Source organism: Trichechus manatus, unplaced genomic scaffold (assembly GCF_000243295.1).
Source record: "Trichechus manatus latirostris isolate Lorelei unplaced genomic scaffold, TriManLat1.0 scaffold00053, whole genome shotgun sequence".
Classification (NCBI taxonomy): Eukaryota; Metazoa; Chordata; class Mammalia; order Sirenia; family Trichechidae; genus Trichechus; species Trichechus manatus.
The window spans coordinates 7,621,188-7,639,928 of record NW_004443989.1 but is presented as its reverse complement, the minus strand read 5'-3'; the positions used below and the strand labels follow the sequence as shown (position 1 = coordinate 7,639,928).

Sequence of the window (18,741 nt, the reverse complement as noted above, 5' to 3'; positions counted from 1 at the left end):
ACTCATAGCGATCCTATGGGAAAGAGTAGAACTGCCCCATAGGTTTCCAAGGTGGTAAATCTTTATGGAAGCAGACTGCCATGTCTTTCTCCCACAGAGTGGCTGCTGGGTTCAAATCACCCCCAAAAAGGACAACTACACACAGATGCACCAGAAACAAACTCTTTATTCAAGCCCAAATGTGCTGCCACCCCCCCTCAGCCCCGCTGGGCTCCTGCCTCCATCCCAACCTCACCCTGCACACCAGCAGTGCTTTACCCCCTGTAACTCCCTCCCTGGCAAGACATTCCTCCAGATGCCAGCGTCCAGCTTGGCCTGGACATCAGCCTGGAGGTCTGGTTTCAGTTTCTGAATTTGCCCACCAGTGGCTTTGAGGGCCAAGCCCCCAGGCCCTGCTGGTCCAGGAGGACAGAGAGTTGCTGGCGTGCCTCCTGGTAGATCCCAGCCTAGAGCAGGAGACAAGAGGGAGAAGGGTACTTGGTAGAGGTGCAGGTTGGGCGCAATATGGCACAGAAACAGTGGGATGGGGGGTGGGCTGACCTTGGCCGCCTCATAGGTCCTCAAGGCCAGGAGACGGGGTTTGTCCAGGGCACGGGCAGCCTGGCGGAAGGCCCGGAGAAAGGCAGCCTTGCAGAGGCGGGAGGGAGGCCCAAGGGTCCCACTGGGAGAAGAAGGGCCAGCATCACAGGCCTGCACCATATGTCCACCTGGTTCCCTCCACACCACGACCACCTTATGGGTAGGGACAGAAGCACAGGCCGAGGCCACAGAGCCTGCAGGTGACTGCTGGGGTCCACACAAGCCCATAACTAGCACATGTGCTCTTACCAGCGGACCTCCCTTCATCCCCGCCCCTGGTCCCCTGCTCACTCTGCCTTCACCCGTCCAGTGGCCACATCCACAACCTCAATGTCAGGGTCCCCAAGGCTCCAGTTGATGCTCAGGCCGTGGCAGGTGCTGGGGGTGGGGTCGGAGGGGACCACTGGGGGTCCTGCAAATAGGTGCAGGGTGGTACGGACATAGGGGGGCGGCAGGCACGGTCCCTCAGCCCCATCTAGGCTGGGTCGGGCATGGATGACCCTACTCAGGGTTGGGGGGTCATGGCAGGGGTCCGCTGTAGGGCAGAAGGCATGGGGGAGGTTAAGTTACCTCTCCAACTCACCACCCAGACCCCACATTCTACCCCTATGCTCCCCAGAGCCCCTCACCCAGGACGAGGCTGGTGGCATAGAGGGGTGGCAGGAAGTGGGCCAGCAGGGCACCCCCCAGCCCCAGCACAGCCCAGCGGGCCAGCTTGTCACTGGCTGAGAGGCAGCCCACGTGGGTGTCGCGGAGTGCAGGCGCCACATAGCACACGGGCTTCAGCTCCCCGCGGATGTGGGCCTGCAGGCGGAAGGGGGGACTGTGCAGGAAACTGCCTTCCGAGGATGAGGGGACACTGCCAGCGAATGGGGACAGAGAGTAGGGCTGAGTGTCAGGGCTGCTCTCTGCCCTCCCCTGGTCCCCATTCCTGCCCCTACCCCTGCAGGCTCCCCCATACTAGATGTCATGGGCCGCTCCCTTGGGGGTGTTGCTGACGTAGAGATGCAGGAAGATCCCAGGCTTGAGAGCAAAGGGGGGCCCAGGCCCAGGCTGGGGGGCCAGAACTGACCGCTCCTTGCCCCTGGGTCCCCCCTGTGTTGCTAGCAGAAGCTGCCGGAACAGGAACCTGGGAGCAACAGGCAGAGGAAGGGCTGGGGGCTGCCATGTCCCACCTGCCCTCCCTTGCAGGGATGCAGCCAAGCACCCGTCGCCCCTCACCTCAGCAGGGCCCAGCAGGCGCCCACCCCTCACCTCAGCATGGCCCAGCTGGTGACCACTGGCCCCTCACCTCAGCAGGGCCCAGTAGGCGCCCACCCCTCACCTCAGCATGGCCCAGCTGGTGACCACTGGCCCCTCACCTCAGCAGGGCCCAGCTGGTGACCACCAGCCTCTCACCTCGGCAGAGCCTGCTGGGTACCCACCCCTCACTTCAGCAGGGCCCAGCTGGTGACCACTGACCCCTTACCTCAGCAGGGCCCAGCTGGTGACCACTAGCCCCTCACCTCAGCAGGGCCCGCCGGGCAACCACCAGCCCGTGGCAGTCATGCAGCTGCCGGCCCGAGAACTCCAGCCAGCCGGCACAGCAACCGCTGCCCGTGCCCAGTGCCACTAGCTCGTAGATCTCCTTGGCATGGCCCCTGGCACCTGGGACCTCTGCATAGGGAACGGGTGGAGAGACAATCCAGCCTCAGGCAAGTGACCTGGGCAGGAGCCATCGGGGTGGTGGGCCAGGGCAGTGCTCCCTACCCCTCTCCAGGATAACCGCAGCCACAGTTTCCTTGCAGGCCCAGTACGGCGAGCTCTCGTCCACCAGGCGGTCAAAGCCGGCACTGACCACTGCTGCGCAGCGCTGCTCATGGGTCACAATGCTCTCTGGGCAAGGGGAGAAGGCAAAAGTGGGGGCCCACTGGGCAAGTTGCCACCCTTATCACTGGGGGCTGGCAGGGAGCTGCAGGACAGGGCTGGCTGGGGCCCACCTACCTACGCTCAGGGGGATGAGTGGAGGCCTGCCAGGAGTCTTGGGGGGCTCTGGAAGAGAGACAAGAGAGCTGGGTCTGCCCTCCAACCTTCAGGAAGTGAAGAAGTTCCATTGGAAGAAGATGAGGGGAGGCCTTCCACTTCCAGAAACCAGAAGTCCCACGGGCTGCTCCTCTAGCAGTCCCTGTCCCCAGGGTGGGTGGAAGTCCCCATCCACAGCTCTCTGCAAGTCAGGGCCTGATGCCTAGATGGGCTTTGCCACAACCTACCCCATCCATGCACGTACACAGCACATGCACACAACCACCTCACACTCCCCCACAGGAGTGCACACCCACCTGCTGGGGCACAGTGCCCTAGCTCCCGTTACCTTGGCCCTCTAGCTGAGTCCTGATGTAGCGGAGGGCAGACACAGCTGCCTGCTGCTTTGCCTCCAGCTTGCTGTTGGCAGTGCCTGCAGCACAGACCACTCCATCTAGCTCTATGCTCACAGAGAAGGGGATGCCAGGGCCTGAGGAAGGAGAGGTGGTGAAGTGGGCTCCTGGCCTCCATCCACACCATGCGCCCTTTCTAGGAGTAGGTATGACACCCAGCCCCGCTGAAGTCCCAGCAGCTCTCACCCACACTTCTTCCTGACAGCAAGGACAATCAGAGCGACAAGGAGACTGCCGCTGCCCTTTGCTAACTGCTGACGCCATTCACTGTCTAAGCCAGCCACTGGGCGTGCCTTGGCATGCGGTGCCCCATCGTTAACGAGACTGAATTCTTACTGAACTCCTTCAGCATCTTCAAATGAAGATATGACTTCATTTTGCAGATAAGGCACAGGAAGGCAGGCAGTTTGTCCAGGTGCTGCTGGAACTCAAACCCAGGTACTAGTCCAGAGCCTGTGCTACCCTGCCCTCAGGAGGAAAGCCCCCAGGCGCCCATACGGCTTTCTGCCTTCCCACCAGACAGAGGCTTCTACTCCTTCTCTCCTCCAGGGACCCTACATCTGAAAGATTTGTCTAGCAAACTACCATTTCAGTTGTTACTTATAATGCAAAAGAAACAACGAGAGGATCATCCAAAGAATACTATGCTTAACTGTTCAATTGCTTCCCAAAGGGGCTATGCCCCTTTAGAAGAGAACCCATTTCAGCTCTCCTCACCAGCACTGAGATCCGTCTGCTTTAAAAAGAGCCTTGATATCACCCTGGGATAATCTTTAAACCTTACACCAAAAATATCCCCTGAAGTCTTCGTAAAACCAAACAACAATTTAGCTTAACTAGTAAAGAATGTCCTGAGCATTGTGGGATCAAACTGACAACAGCAACTTGAAAGACTGAATAGGAAACTTAGGGAGCAGTGAGTTTATGTTAATGGGGGAGGAATAACTCAGAAAAGGAGGGTGAGAATGGTGGCACAACCTGAAAAATGGCATCAGTGTAACTGAATTGTACACGTAGAAACTTAAACTGGTGTATGTTCTACTGTGTGTATTCTCAACAACAACAAAAAAAATAAATTATTATTATTTTTAAATGTACCTCGTGTTTACCTTTATTTAGTTACCAACTTTTAGGGTTTTTTCTTTTTTAAAAAATATTTTCCCATACAAAAATTTATACATCGTTACGTGACTCTAATTGTTCTCCCCATACTGTGACAGCGCACTCCTCCTTTCCACCCGATTCCCCATGTCCATTCAACCAGCTCCTAACCCTCTCTGCCTTCCCATCTCACCTCCGGACAGAAGCTGCCCGTTTAGTCTCGTATCTACTTGAGCTAAGAGGCTCACTCCTCATGAGTATCACTTTATGTCCCACAGTCCAGTCCAATCCCTGTCTGAAGAGTAGGCCTCAGACATTGTTTTAGTTCTGGGCTGATAGAGAATCCAGGGGCCATGCTTTCCAGGTTAAATTATTATTTTTTTTTAAAAAAAAAGAGCCTTGACAATGCCAACAAGTAGATGCAGAAGGGATGCTGGTAAAGAAGCCAGCAAAAACTGGATCTGGTGAGACTCATCAATGTTTGCTACAGCCACTAAGTAACAGTGTGACATGAAACAGGATACTTACACCTCTCCAAATACCTTGGATTACCTAGTAAGCACAAGGGGGAAGCAAAGGCAGCTGGCAGACATCACCCTAATCAAGCACCGCCAGCTTCAGGATCAAGGAAACCACATGCCTCTTGGTATGATGTCCTTCGAGGGTCAGAACACCACTTGCATGCATTCCCATCAATAATGCAAAACTTGAATCTAATCCCAAGAAAACAGACGAACCCAAAACTGGCCTTGCTCTTCAAAGCATCAGTGTCATGAAAGACAAAGAAAGACTGAAGAACTGTTTCAGATCACAGAAAATTCAAGAGGTGGGAGAGCTAAGTGTAATATGCGATGCTGGACTGGGAACAAATGGCCATAAAGGGTATTATTGGGACAAGTGGCATAATTTGAATGTGAGTGGTAATTAAATAATAGTATTGTATCAATGAAGCCCTGGTGGCACAGTGCTAAAGAGCTCCTTGGAAACCCTATGGGGAAGTTCTACTCTGTCCTAAAGGGTCACTATGAGTCAGAATCCACTCGACAGCAACAGCTGTCAGCAAGGTTGTATCAATGTTAGATTCCTGCAATTTGATAACTATACTATAGTTATATAAGAGAATATCCTTGTTCTTATGGAAATACACTCTGAGGTGTTTAGGGATAAAGGGAGCATAATGTCTGCGATTGACTTCCAAATTATTTGAAAAAATAATGTGGGTATTTATACATAAATAAATGTATAAAGAAGGAGACACACACATACAAAGCAAATGTGTTAAATGTTAACTGGTGAATCTGGGTGAAGAGTTTATGGGAGTTCTTCATATTACTCTCATCAAAATAAAAAAGTTAACGATTAAAAACCATGCCTTCCCATGTAAACGGTGGAAAAAGGCACTGTCAATGGTGTACCGCTGGCTCTCTGTGTGACCTCTCTGGCCTCAGTCTCCCCACCTATAAAACGATGCTAACAGTATCAGACCTACCTTGAGAGTCGGTGTGAGGACTAGCTGAGTTATCATGCCAGAAGCCCTTCAAACAGTGCCTAGCACATCACCCAGGACTTTTGAGTGTTAGCTATCATTGTCTTTTTTTGAGTGGTTCATTTGGGATTCTCTTACCAGTTTCTGTCGAGTCATTTCCAACTCATGGTGACCCTGTGTGTGTCAGAGTAGAACTGTGCTCCATAGGGTTTTCAATGGCTGGTTTTTCATAAGTAGATCACCAGGCCTTTCTTCTGAAGCATCTCTGGTAGACTTGAACCTTCAACCTTTTGGTTAGCGATCAAGCGCGTTAACCATTTGCACCACCCAGGGACTCCTTGGGGTTCTCTTAGGAGGTTTTAAAATGTTGCCAGTGGCTTGAGGAATGATTCCCTTGGACCATATTCCTTTGCCATAGCCCTACTACCACAGTAGATGTCTAACGGCCGCTGGTGTGTAGCTGGTGCTCCTTAAACACACACTGCTCACAGGAAGGAAAGTCTACCTCGAAGCCTCAGGCTCCGTGCAGCTCATAGTCCCCCTCCCACCTCATCTGGGGTCAGCTGGTCATCAGCCGGTCTTCAGAGCACGGGGGTCAGGGTCACTTCCCCAGCTCCCACTCACCTCCGGCCTCCTACGTGACCCGCGCCGATCACCCATACCTGGTACCTGGTACCCAGGCGCTCACCTGCCCTGTGATCCTCTCGGAAGATCAGGGAGACGCCCAGGCTGGCTGCGTACTCCATAAGCAACGTCATGGCCTTGCCCGGGGGCGGGTTTTTGAGCTGCAGGTTCAGCTGCCTGGCCGCCTTCGGGAAGTCCCCCGCAGGCCCTGCGGGAGAAACAGAAACCCTCGGGGACGTCCCTAGCTGTCCTCCAAGACTCCCATGCCCAGGCTGCCCCACACCCGCTCCGGCCTCCTGTCCCGGCCCACCATCCCCCGCCGCCGGGGCCTGGGGCTGCCCGCCACCCCCATCGTCCTCCTTCACGCCGGGGCCGGACACGGGCTCCCAGGGCTGTTGGCCCAGACTACTCAGGGGCCGCCAAGGGATGGGTCCGGGGCTGATCTGCAACGACGCCGCCAAGCGGGGCTTCCTGCGGCCGCTGTCTGCGCTGGCCGAAGAAGCCATGATTGAACGCGAGGTTGAGTGGACGATGCCCGCCCGGATCTCGCGCTGTACACGCCCTTTTACACACACGGGGCAGCTCGGGCGTGGGGAGCACGTGGCAGGCAGCGGATCTCGCGCCCCGCCCCTACTGCCCAACCAATGGAAAGGCCGATCTCCCGGGCAGCAACGCGCTCCACCCCCGCCCACCTATCCAGTGGGAAGGTCTATCTCCCCGCCCACCTACCCAGTGGGAAGGTCTATCTCCCTGGCAGCTGTAGCAGGCAGCCCATCGTGAGCCCCGCCCCCGCCTATCCAGCCAATGGAAAGGTTGTTCTCCTGGCCTCTGCTAGGCCAATGGGAAGACCGTCTTGGTTAACCGTAGGATTCTCACTTCTGGGGCGGGGCTTCTGGAGCTGCGGCGTGGCATTTCTAGCAGCCTCTTCTTGACCGTTGTTGAGTGGTTCTGGGGAATCAAAGACGAGGGAGGAGAGCTTGAGGGCTTTGGGGGCATCCTCACATCCTGACTGCCACCATAGACCACAACCCCCCACCCCCAACGCACACCGTTATACCAGCCCTCCCCCAGCTGCTTAACTTTTCTGAGCCTGGGGTTCTCATTTAGTAGATGAAAAACCCACTGCCCTATAGCGTTTCTGAGGCTGTAAATCTTTTTTGTGTGTGTGCTTTAAGTGAAAGTTTACAATTCAAGTTAGTCTCTCATACAAAAATTTATACATTGTTTTGTGATACTACTTGCTTTCCCTATGCTGTGACAGCACACTCATCCTTTCCACCCCTGATTTCCTGTGCCCATTCAACCAGCTCCTGACCCTCTCTGCCTTCTCATCTCTCCTCTGGAAAGGAGCTGCCCATTTAGTCTCATGTATCTACTTGAGCTAAGAAATACACTCCTGATGAGTATCATTTTATGTCACATAGTCCAGTCTAATCTTCGTCTGAAGACTTGGCCTCGGGAATGGTTTTAGTTTTGGGCTAATAGAGCACCCAGGAGCCACAGCATCCAGTGTCCTTCCAGTCTCAATCAAACCATTAAGTCTGGTCTTTTTACTAGAATTTGAGTTCTGCACCCCACTTTTCTCCTGCTCCGACATCAGGGACTCTGCTGTGTTACCTGTCAGGGCAGTCATTGTGGTAACCAGGCACCATCTAGTTCTTCTGGTCTCAGACTGATGAAGCCTCTGGTTTCTGTGGCCGTTTCTGTCTCTTGGGCTAATACTTTCCTTGTATCTTTGGTGTTCTTCATTCTCCTTTACTCCAGGTGGGTTGGGACCGATTGATGCATCTTAGATGGCCACTTGCTAGCTTTTAAGACTCCAGACACCACTCACCAAAGTGGGATGCAGAACATTTTCTTAAAAAATTTTGTTATGCCAATTGCCCTAGATGTCCCCTGAAACCATGGTCCCCAGACCCCCGCCGCTGCTACTTTATCCCTCGAAGTGTTTGGTTGTGTTCAGGAAACTTCTTAGCTTTGGTTTAGTCCAGTTGTGCTGACTTCCCCTGTAGTGTGTGCTGTCCTTCCCTTCACCAAGGCTGTAAATCTTTATGGAAGCAGATTGCCATGTCTTTCTCCCGTGGAGAGTGGAATGGCTGGTGGGTTCCAACCCGATAACTTTTTGGTTAGCATCGAGCACTCTAATGACTGCACCACCACGGCTCCTCTGATAAATTAGGCGTTTATAATTGTAACAGCCCCACAGAATCATTAAGATCTAAATTTTAAAACTGTTTATTGTAGGTCTTCCTTAAGCCAGGAGTCCTTGGGTGGTGCAAAGAGCTAATGAGCTCTGCTGCTAACTGAAAGTTTGGAAACTCAAGTCCACTCAGAGATGCCTTGGAAGAAAGGCCTGGTGAATTACTTCCAAAAAATCAGCATTGAAAACCCTGTGGAGCACAGTTCTACTCTGCCGCGCTTGGGGTTACCATGAGTCAGAATCAACTTGACAGCTGCTGGTTTTCTTAAAGCCTAGTCCGCAGACTGGCAGTATCAGTATCCCCTGAGAACTTCGAATTGCAAATTACAAAGCCCCATCCCCACACCAACTGAATCAGAAACTTTGGGGGAACTCTTTGCTGCTGAGTCAATTCCGACTCGCTACGAGTCGGAATGACTTCATGGAATGTCTTATGTTGTTAGGTGCCATTCTGACTCATAGCAACCCTATGTATGGCAGAACAAAACACTGCCTGGTCCTATGCCATCCTCACAATTGTTATGCTTGAACCCATTGTTGCATCCACTGTGTCAATCTATCTCGTTGAGGGTCTTCCTCTTTTGCGATGCCCCTCTACTTTATGAAGCATGATGTCCTTCTCCAGGGACTGGTCCGTCTTGATAACATGTCCAAAGTATGTGAGACGAAGTCTTGCCATCCTTGCCTTACAGCATTTTGGCTGTAGTTCTTCCAAGACAGATTTGTTTGTTCTTCTGTCAGTCCTTGGTATAGTCAATAATTTTTGCCAACATCATAATAGGTGGCTTTAAAGCTACACCCTCCTGATACCTCCGAGAAATCCACGAGTACTCCCGGGGATACCCCCTCACCTATTTGTAGAATCTACTTCTTTGGATTCAGGGACAATCAGTAGGATTCCTGACTAACATAGTGGCTGGCTGACAGTAGGTGCATAGTAAATGTCTGCTGAATTAATTAATTTAGTACAACAACCACAACAGGCCATGAGGTTGGTTAAGCAGAGGTGGTACTCGAATCCAATTCCATCTAGCCTTCACTATTGGCGCTTGAGGATCTCCACCTCCCACCGTAGTTCCTACACCCCATTCCCTCTCCGACCGGAAGGTGGCGCTCGGGGATGCCCGTGAGGCCGAGCTGAGAGGCGGGACTTCCTGTCTCTGAGGGAGCACATCCGGTCGGACCCGGAAAACCGTTTATTCACGCTGTGGGGGCGGTCCCGTTGAACTCGCTGGCGCTGGGGTTCCACTTTCGGGCTCCCTCGCGGGATAGGTGTCAGCAGAGGGTTGCGCAGACGCCCATTTCTCAGACGAGTACGCCGAGGCCAGGGCAGGTAACTGCGCGCGTCGTCCGGACGGAAGGAGAGAGCGCAGCCCACTGGGCGTCAGGGGACCGGGTCGTCGGTCCGAGAGGAGTGCTCAGGTTTACCCGCCACGCCGGCCTGCAGACCTCAAGCTGTGTGGCTTTGGGACAAGTCACTTAACTATCTGCAGGGTAGGTGATTAGCAGCTGCCCCTAGCTTACGAAGTGGTGGAGAGTCCACAAATGTAAAGCGTGGTAGCAGCTGTCGGGCGCGTGTAGCACTAGATGTGAGGGCTCTTCTCTTGTCAGGTTGAAAATATGAGACCTGGAGGTGGAGTGGGAAGAGGTAGACGAGTAGGCCGGGCTAGGGATATGCGTGTGAACGTGGTCGAGTAGGCAATGCGCGATGAGAGACCTTCTGTATCCCCTTTCCCATCCTCTGCGACTTTCTTGCTGTTCCCTATCTTGCATTAATCCAGACCTGGCCGATTTCTGCAGCTTCGGACGTCGGAAGGGCTTGGAAAGCCTAGAGTGAGGGCGGGAGTCCGGCCAGGGGAGGTCGAGGCTGCCTTGAATAGGGACTTTTCTGAGGTCCTGGACTCCACCAGCGCCCTCAGTTGGCTTGGGTTTGTTGAGGCTGTTTGATTCCTTTCTCCTTTCATTCATTCATTCCTATATTTGTTTCTACAATTTATATGTACTGATTGTTAAACCCATTGCAGTTGAATCTATTCCGACTCATAGCAATCCTATAGCAGAGAGTAGAACTGCCCCATAGGGTTTCCAAGGAGCGACTGGTGAATTCGAGCGCAGACCTTTTAGTTAGCAGCTGATCTCCTAACCACCGTGCCACCAGGGCTCCGTACTGATTGTTACCAGGTGGCAAATACCAACGAGCTGGGGCTCTATGAACTTCCTTTATCATGGGACCTATTAGAGCAGAATCAAACAGCCTCCTCCTTACATATTTAACCACAAATTGCTATGCATGCCCTAGAGGAAGGGTGCAGGGTGTTATGGGGGAAAGGTATGGGTTGGGGAAACTAGGAGAGGATTCCCTGAGTAGGAGATCATTGACTCCAAATCTGAGCGCTGGGACTCAGTCTCAGCGGAGGAACAGCATGCAAAGGCCCTGTGGTGAGAAGAGGCATGTGAAGAACCAAAAGCAGATCAGTGTGGCTGGAGCCCAGGGAACAGAGAAATGAGCAGGAGACATATTTTGTGTCTACTGGGTTGTGGGGGATGCAGCCACCTTGGAGAGGCTTGGGTGTGCCTTGACCTATGAAAGCTAGAGATTTTTACAAAGATTCACTGAGCACCTCCTAGATCCCTGAGCACTATCCTCTCCTACATGGAAAAGAAAATCATAGCAGCAGCCAGACACCAGGGACTCAGGAATGAATGTGACACAGTTCTGCCCTCAGAGAGCTTGCAGTCTAGTGGAGAGACAAGCCGGACAAATAAACCACAATTAGAATGAGGCTGATGCGTGCTCTGAGAAGCACTCATTCATTTAGCTGGCAAGTATTTAGCACCTACTATGTGATAGGCACCGTGTGGTGCTGAGGGTACCTGGATGTACAGAGGTTACAGCATAAACTGATAAAATCCAATGGTGGTTCCAAGGGAAATCATTTTTGCTTACTAGACTCTAATTTGAGCATTTGGTTTTGGATGCACAAGGATGCAGTGGTTCAGAGCACAGTCTTTGACTCACGTGGGGGATCAAGTCTTGACTCTGGCACTTATGAGCTGTTGACCTTGGACAAGTTACTGTTTCCTGTGCCTCAGTTTCTTGAACTCCACAATAGGGCGATAGAAGTGTGAAGCCTGTAGGGCCATGTCTGGAGATAGTTGGGCTCAGCAAGTGAGTGCTGCAGTCCTTTTTGTGTTTAATAAAAAAAGGAAGGGGTGACATGGCTGCTTATACTTCTAGAGAACTTTGTATTCCCAAAGCCCTTTGACATAAATTTATCTTTATTCAGCACACTCAGTCAGTGTGTTTTCTGGGAGGCCCTGTGCTTGACAGTGGGAAGACAGGTGGACAAGACTAAGTCCCTGGCTTTGGGGGAGCTTGAGCCTAGCCTTGGGAGTTAGGGCTGCAAACCATGTAATAATATCGTAATGCAGGCTGTTCAGAGCTGTGGTAGAAACACCCCTTGCCACTTGTTGGACGTCATCCCTTACGCTCTCCCCCTCACTTGTTCTGTTTTCATCACGTGCCTCCTCGTTGTTTTTCAGACTTTCCTGACCCAGAGCTTTTGCTCTTGCTGTTTGTTCTACCTGGAACCCTCTTTCCAGTTGTCTGCATGGTTCTTTCCCTCATTAGAGTCCAGCTCTGCTCAAATAACACCTCCTCAGTGAGACTTTCTCTGGCACCATTGCTAAAACTGCAGCCTTAGCCCGTTGCTGTCTCCCCACCTTGTGGCTGGCTGGTTTGTTTTAATGTAGCGCTCACTGCTACCTGGCGTTAGGCTATGTGTGCATTTGTTTTTTATTATCAGCATCCCCAGAGAAAGCATACTCCTCTTAGGGCACCGTCACTCTCCCAGAAGCCCTGGAAGCCATTGTTGGATTCAGGTCTTGGGAAGGCCAGTGACACGTGGCTCTTGTTTTCCAGGATGGACTTCCCCAGCTCCCTCCGCCCCACCCTGTTTATGAGCGGCCCCCTTGGTCTGAGCAGTGTCCCCAGCCTGTCCTTTATGTGTAGCTGGAGAGATGCGCTGACCCTGCCGGAGTCCTGGTCTCAGAGTGCCGAGGTGAGGATGACAGGGAGGAGCCCTGGCAGCTCCAGGGAGGGCCCCTTCACTTGGTCCCAGCTGGCAGGCGTACAGGATGGGGTGGCATTAGCACAAATTGGCAAAGACCCAGGCTGAGCCAGAATCCTCTCCATTGGGATATGGGAGACGCCCTACCGGTCATAGCAGGCTTACTCAGTGGGAGCTATTGGCTCGCTCTTTCCTAGCTCCCTCTTCCTGGTCTTCCGTTCCTTCATTTGTTTGACCCGTACTTACTGAGCATCTCCTGCTATGTGCCAGGTTCCTTAGCAGGCGTTGGGAGTGCTCATGGTTGGTAAAGTAGAGGGTCTGTGAAAACGAGGGAGACCCTCAGTGAGATGAATTGACAACAACAGCCACAACAAGGAACTCAAACATACCAACGATCATGCAGATGGCACAGGACCAGGCAATAAGGCTGCTGTGAGTTAGAGCCGGCTTGATGGTAACTGACAACAACAACAAAGTCAGTATGACCCCTGCCCTCGTGGAATTTGGAGTTTGATTGGGCAAGAATAAACCAGTGAACAGACCAATAGATCAAATGATTACAAATTGTGATGATAGCTTTGAGGAAACCAAAAGTCTGCTGGGGCAGAGCAGTGTGAAGATGGAGACCAGGGTAGGAGAGGACATTCCCAGGGCTTCTGTAGGACAGTCCTCGGGAAGATGCTGGCTCTTCCTTTGGAATCATAAGCCATCTGGCTGCCACTTGGAGGCAGCTTGTCTATAGAATAAGCAGAGGCAAGTGGATCATAAAATAGAGAGATTTGGTGGGGGAGTCAAGGATGTTGTTAGTTACCTCCTTGGCAAGGAAGGTTTGACATCGAATTAACACCCCTCTGGGAGCCTCGCTGGGAGCCTCGCTGACCAACCCCCTCGTCCCCTGAGTGAGACGGCTCAGGCCTGCCTAGCAGAGGGAGGGGTGTGTGGCCCATCAGGCCCCACAGCCAGTGACCATGAGGTCTCCAGAGTGGAAGTAAGAATCAAGTGGGATTTGGGTCAGCCAGAACGTCAGAGGCAGTGCTGCTCGGAGGGAGAAGCACAGCTCTGGAGGCAGGCTCTCGGGGCTCGGAGCCCAGCTTTTCTGTCTTCACCTCCCTTGCCTCAGTCTCTCTTCAGTAAGACGACGGTTCCAGCCGCACCAACTCTGCAGGGTTGTTGTGAGGGTTGGGTGAGTTAATGGACGTGAAGTGCTTGCAACATTGCCTGGCGCCCAGGGCAGCACTCCATTGCATGTTGTCATTGTGGTTTTTCCTCCAGAATGCGGCACCGCACTTGGCCAGGGGCCTGCGATGGGAGCCAGAGACCCCTGGGCCCTTTCCCTTGCTGCCCCCTAGTCCTGGTAAGGGGTTCACTCCTCTTCCCCACTCCCTGAGACCCCCCCTCCCTGCTGATACCTCCTCCTCCCCAGGGTCCTTGGGCACCTTCAGTCACCTGTGATACCTGGTCGCACTCCTGCCCCACCCCAGACCCTACAACAGGCCCCTTTCCTAACCTTTCCCCTCAGATCCCTGGGACCCTGGGCTGACTGCCCAGGATCTGCTTTTCCGTGGTGGTCACCAGTCCTGCAGACGGCCCCGAGCCACGCTGGATGTTACTGAGCAGGTGAGGGGTCCCAAATGGGCTGTGCAGCGTGGCCTGGAGGCTGTGCTTAGTGACCTGGCCATGCTAGTGACCTTAGTGACATCCTCCCACAGCTCAGCCGCTTCCTGTGGGATCATGGGGACATCGCCTTTGGGCCCCTGGGGAACCTGATGCAGGAGAATTTCAAACTTGAGGGTGCACGGGTGAGTAGGCCCTAGCTGGCCAGGAGGGGACCCCCTGCTTCCCTATGGGGGTGAGCCTTAGGGTGTGCAAGCTTGATAAGGTTTTTCCACACAGAGCCGCTCTAAGAAGAAGACAGTGGTCAGTGTGAAGAGGCTGCTCCAGGACCTCGGTGGACACCAGCCCTGGGGGCAAGTGGCTATTGAGAGAGAGCGGGGTGGGCAGGCCTTGCTGGTGGTGCAGATGTGGAGGGAGCTGGAAAGCAGATCCAGGCTTCCATCACAGTTGATTCCCCTTCCCTCCTGTGGTCAGTAAGCCATACTTGTACAAAACTCCCAACTCTAGCTAGCTTAAGAAGAAAGGGAACTTATGAGCTTGTATAAATCGTGGATTTCAGGCATGGTTGCATCCAGATGTTCCAATAATGTTATTAGGGCTCAGTCCCTTTGTATTTTCTGATCCACTTGCCTCTGCCTGACTTAATCCTTAGAACCCTGTCTCCAAGTGGCAGCAGGATGGCTTTTAATTTCAAGGAAAGAGCCAGTGTCTTACCTGAGCACCAACAGATGTCCTGGGAAGGACTCTGATTGGCTTGGCCTGGCTCTTGTGTCCATCTGTGAGCTGGGTGCTGTGGCCCGGGCGCTGGAATACTCTGAGTGGCCAGGTCTTTGTCATGTGACTGCCCCCAGGGCATGGGAGTAGGGAGGGGTGGTTTCCCAGAGGAGGAAACTCTAGGTAAATGAGAAACACGTGTCCCCTGCACTGACCTCCCTGTGCCCAGTCCCCTTCTGCCATCACTCCCACAGCCTGACCCTCCCACATCCTCTCGTCCCCAGGTGTCCCTGGGCATACCTCAGCCACCGGCAGCGCCGGTTCTCCATCCTTGGGGGCCCGGTCCTGGGCAGGCCCGTGGCCAGCCTCCTGGGGGAGCTTCTGCAGGAGGAGTTGGCAGGACGCTGGGGGCAGCTGCTCCTGGATGATGCCTTCACTGGGGGTGCCCTGGCCTGGCTGCCTGGGAGGACACCCCTGGCCGGGCAGCTGGTCTACCCCAACGGAGGTGCCCTGGACAGGCTGTGTATCCTCTTGCTGGGCAGGGCCCTGCTGCTGCCCTCAGGGGGAGGAAAGGGCGGGAAGCTGGGGGTTTGCAATGACCACAGCTCATGCACTGATCCTTAGCGCGAGGCCCAGGCCTCCAAGAGGTTAGTTTGACCCCAGATGGCAGCCCCCAGCTCCTCGGGGACCCTGGCCACATCCAGCTCCGAGGGCCTGTCCGGCAGGTGGTGACCCGCACCGTCCAAGGAGAAGGTAAGGCCCCTGGACACCTCCCTCACCGACCTGCAGGCTGACCCCTGACCTCCTCCATCCCCTCCTCAGCTCTGCTGGCGGTCCGCTCCGACTACCACTGTGCCGTGTGGAAGGTCAGTAAACAGGGGCGGCCAGCCCCGCTCCAGGTGCTGCAGGTGGAGAAGGGAGCCACAGGGATCAATCTCAGGTGAAGGGACAGTCTGGGTAGTCGGCTGGTGAGGGAACTGGGGGACGACGGGTGACCGCCTTGAGTCGCACTTCTCGCCCTGCAGCCCTCACCTTCCTGGGGAGCTAGCCGTCTGCAGCCGTTCTGGAGCTGTCTGTCTGTGGACCCCCCAGGATGGGTAATGCCCCTCCCGCCCCTGTAAAGATCTTCCACCCCAACAAACAAAGTGAGAAGACCCCCACTCCCTAGGCCCAAGGCCCACCACCACCCATCCTTAGCCTGTCTCCCGCCCTTGCTTTCTTACCTCCCCCAGGCTGCAGCAAGTCTACAAGGACCCTGAGACCCTAGTGTTCCGGGACCCCTCTCCCTGGCGCTGGGCAGATTTCACTGCCCACCCTCGGGTGCTGACTGTTGGTGATCGCACTGGAGTGAAAATGATAGACATGCAGGTGGGGTGGGGCCGACTGGGGGGTTGGGGAGAGATCCACGGGGCAGGGACAGACCTCCCCCAAGGGCATGAAAGCAGCAGAGCCCAGGCATCCAGGCTGACCGGGGCAGATGGAAAGGGGACGATGAGGTCACAGTCCTCAGACTGTGGGGAGGGGCTGATCCTGCATTTCTCCTCCAGGGCCCACCGGGCTGTGGTCTCCTGCTTTTTCGTGGGGGGGCAGAGGCCTCGTGCCAGAAAGGGGAACGCGTTCTGCTCACCCAGTACCTGGGGACGTCCAGCCCTACATCTCTGAATCCCACCCTCCACCTCATCTGTACTCAGGTGAGGGTCCCTCCTCCCACCTCTCCCTGCTCAACATTTCAGATGTTTACTGGGGCTTACTAGTTGCTAGTGGCCCTGCTGGTCCCCAGGCCAGCCTTAAGGCTAAGCAGGAGTCACAGACCCCTGGCCTGTGTCTGTAGTGGAAACGGGCACCAAATCCTATCGGCCGTACTCACTGGTGGGTCAGTAAAGGCCCCCCGGGGTGGTGATGGTTAGGTAGAGTTTCAGGTGTGAGTAGGGAGGAGCAGTCTGTTTCCTGATGTGTTGAGGAACAGGGGACATCTCTGAGGGGCTGCCCTCCCGGGCCCTAGGGTGTTCCTAGGTGTCTCTCAAGCCCAGGTTCCAAGGCCAGGTGAGTTTGGGGAAGCCAGGTAAAGTCAGGGTAGGTTTCTGTATGGCAGGACTCCGCTGCATCTTCCTGAGGGTCTGGCAGGCCCCATGATAGCAGCGCAGCGCCTGCTCTGGGAGACGCCTCCTGGGTCAGGGGTGGGCCAGGTGAGCTTGGCGAGGTCTTGGAGGCAGGTAGCTGCTGCGCTTCTCTCAGGAGTTTGGGCTTCATCCACAGAGCCACATGGGGCCCCTTGGAAAAGGGCCTGAGGGGAGAAGGTTCTCCAGACAAGGTCACGCCCATCACCATTTGCTTCTCCCTGGCCCGCAGTTCTCTCTTTATCTGGTGGATGAGCGCCTCCCTTTGGTGCCCATGCTGAAGTGGGCCCATGGCCTGCCCTCTGCGCCCCTGCTGGCCCAGCTGCTGCCTGCGTCCCACCCTGGTGCCCCTCGGCCCCTGCTCCTGGGGGGCCAGGGTGGCCAGCTGCAGCTGCTGCATCTCTCAGGTGAGGTCCAGGTGCAGGCAGAGGGTGCAGGAAGGTGGGTGGGTGAGTGTGGCATGCCCGGGTTGGAGCATGAGCTGTCTTGTCTGTCCTCTAGGAGAGGGGGCCTCCGCGCCCCGGCTGGCAGGGCCCCCACAGTCCCTCCCAGCGAGGACCGATGCCCTCTCCGGGTTCCCTTTGCTGGAACCCACAGATCAGCGACGGCTGCAGGAGCGGCTGAATGCGCCAACCATAGGTGCACAGGCGGGCGGGACCGTGGTGGGTGCACCCCTGCCCAGCATGGAGGGTGATTGTCACTTCGTCTGCAGGTCTGGCGGCTGCCATCCCACCCTCTGCCTCAACACCAGGCCTGGCGCTCTTCCACCTCTCCATGGCTGGAGATGTGTTCTACCAGCACCTGCGCCTCCAGGAGGAATCCAGCTTCTGCAGGGATGCTGGGCTTCCCGGCGACCCTGGCCCTGAGCCCCAGGCCCCCATGGTGGCAGCGCCTGCCCCAGACAGGACGCCCACACCCACCACAGCTTCCTGGACCCCCCAGGCCACTGCCTGCTGTAACCGGTGGCTGAAGGCTCTGCTCAAGGTGCCCCTTCCCCCACCTGTGTGGACGGCACCCACCTTTTCCCACCGCCACCTTCTGAGCTACAAGGAACAGCAGCAGGATGAGGGTAAAGTGCTGGTAGGTCTGCGAGCAGCCATGGCCCAGGGACGGCTCCTGCGGCAGAGTGACCTAGGCTTGCTCCCCACAGCTGAGCCACCCCCAGCCCCGGAGTCCGGCCCGGAGGACGAGCTCAGTGAACGACTGGGTGAAGCCTGGGAGGGCCGGGGGGCAGCCTGGTGGGAGAGGAGACAGGGCAGGAGCTTGGGGCCAGGGCACCGGCCAAGGCGGCACAAGCGCCGCACTCAGCTCTCCAGCACCTTCTCCTCGCTCAGCGGCCGCTGGGACCTCTCTGACGGCCCCAGCCCCCCTCCTAGCCCAGACCGCACCTGCCCTGAGCCCCGGCCTCTGCCCCCAGCCACACCCCCCTCCCAGGAGCTGACCCAGGAGCTGTGGGCCCGGGGTGTCCCTGTGGAGCGGCAGCAGACACTCCGGGATTACATGGCCAGGCTGCCTTCTTCTGGCCTTGGGGCCACCTCCGCACCCCCCTCCCAGGCCTCCAGCATCCGGAGCACCCCCTCCAGACAGCAGGCCCCCCGGAAGAAGTCCCGCATGGGCTTCTGAAAGCACAAGGCAGCTGTCCCCCAAGCCTCGGACGAGCCCTGTGGTGGAGCAGCCAAGCTGGGGGTGGGAGTGGTGCCACTGGTACCACCTTTGAAGGTTCTGTGGTTGTGGAGGAAGGAACACGGGCTAGCAGGATCGTTTGTCCTGTCGTTTACAAATTCATGTGAAGACTCCATAGGGCGTGCTGAAGGTCCAGTGG

At 55.4% G+C, this 18,741-nt stretch overlaps 2 protein-coding genes across 2 annotated transcripts; one reads left to right on the top strand and one right to left on the bottom strand.

Moving 5' to 3' along the window:
• Positions 1-341: 341 nt before the first annotated feature.
• Positions 342-6,710, bottom strand: ADAD2 (adenosine deaminase domain containing 2). The gene is made up of 11 exons (XM_023732512.1): positions 6,585-6,710; positions 6,269-6,533; positions 2,930-3,070; positions 2,563-2,610; positions 2,329-2,454; positions 2,085-2,235; positions 1,541-1,708; positions 1,209-1,438; positions 871-1,114; positions 541-661; positions 342-446 (listed from the first exon to the last, which is right to left on the bottom strand). Exons 1-11 carry the CDS (start codon positions 6,708-6,710, stop codon positions 342-344), a joined length of 1,725 nt encoding a protein of 574 aa, XP_023588280.1.
• Positions 6,711-12,327: 5,617 nt separating this feature from the next.
• On the top strand, positions 12,328-18,542 carry TAF1C (TATA-box binding protein associated factor, RNA polymerase I subunit C). Its single transcript, XM_023732511.1, has 14 exons — positions 12,328-12,465; positions 13,747-13,828; positions 13,994-14,091; positions 14,184-14,273; positions 14,368-14,441; positions 15,087-15,325; positions 15,439-15,555; positions 15,625-15,742; positions 15,828-15,899; positions 16,035-16,170; positions 16,350-16,492; positions 17,133-17,326; positions 17,421-17,558; positions 17,632-18,542. Exons 1-14 carry the CDS (start codon positions 12,328-12,330, stop codon positions 18,540-18,542), a joined length of 2,550 nt encoding a protein of 849 aa, XP_023588279.1.
• The last annotated feature ends 199 nt before the right edge of the window (positions 18,543-18,741 follow it).

Coding starts and splice junctions, on each gene's coding strand:
- ADAD2 (XM_023732512.1), bottom strand. CDS start 6,710: ATGGCTTCTTCGGCCAGCGCAGACAGCGGCCGCAGGAAGCCCCGCTTG. Junction 1,439..1,540: donor GGAGCGGCCCATGACATCTA/GTATGGGGGAGC, acceptor ATTCGCTGGCAG/TGTCCCCTCATCCTCGGAAG. Junction 447..540: donor GGACCTATGAGGCGGCCAAG/GTCAGCCCACCC, acceptor CTCCTGCTCTAG/GCTGGGATCTACCAGGAGGC.
- TAF1C (XM_023732511.1), top strand. CDS start 12,328: ATGGACTTCCCCAGCTCCCTCCGCCCCACCCTGTTTATGAGCGGCCCC. Junction 15,900..16,034: donor CTGTGGACCCCCCAGGATGG/GTAATGCCCCTC, acceptor TACCTCCCCCAG/GCTGCAGCAAGTCTACAAGG. Junction 16,171..16,349: donor TGAAAATGATAGACATGCAG/GTGGGGTGGGGC, acceptor TTTCTCCTCCAG/GGCCCACCGGGCTGTGGTCT.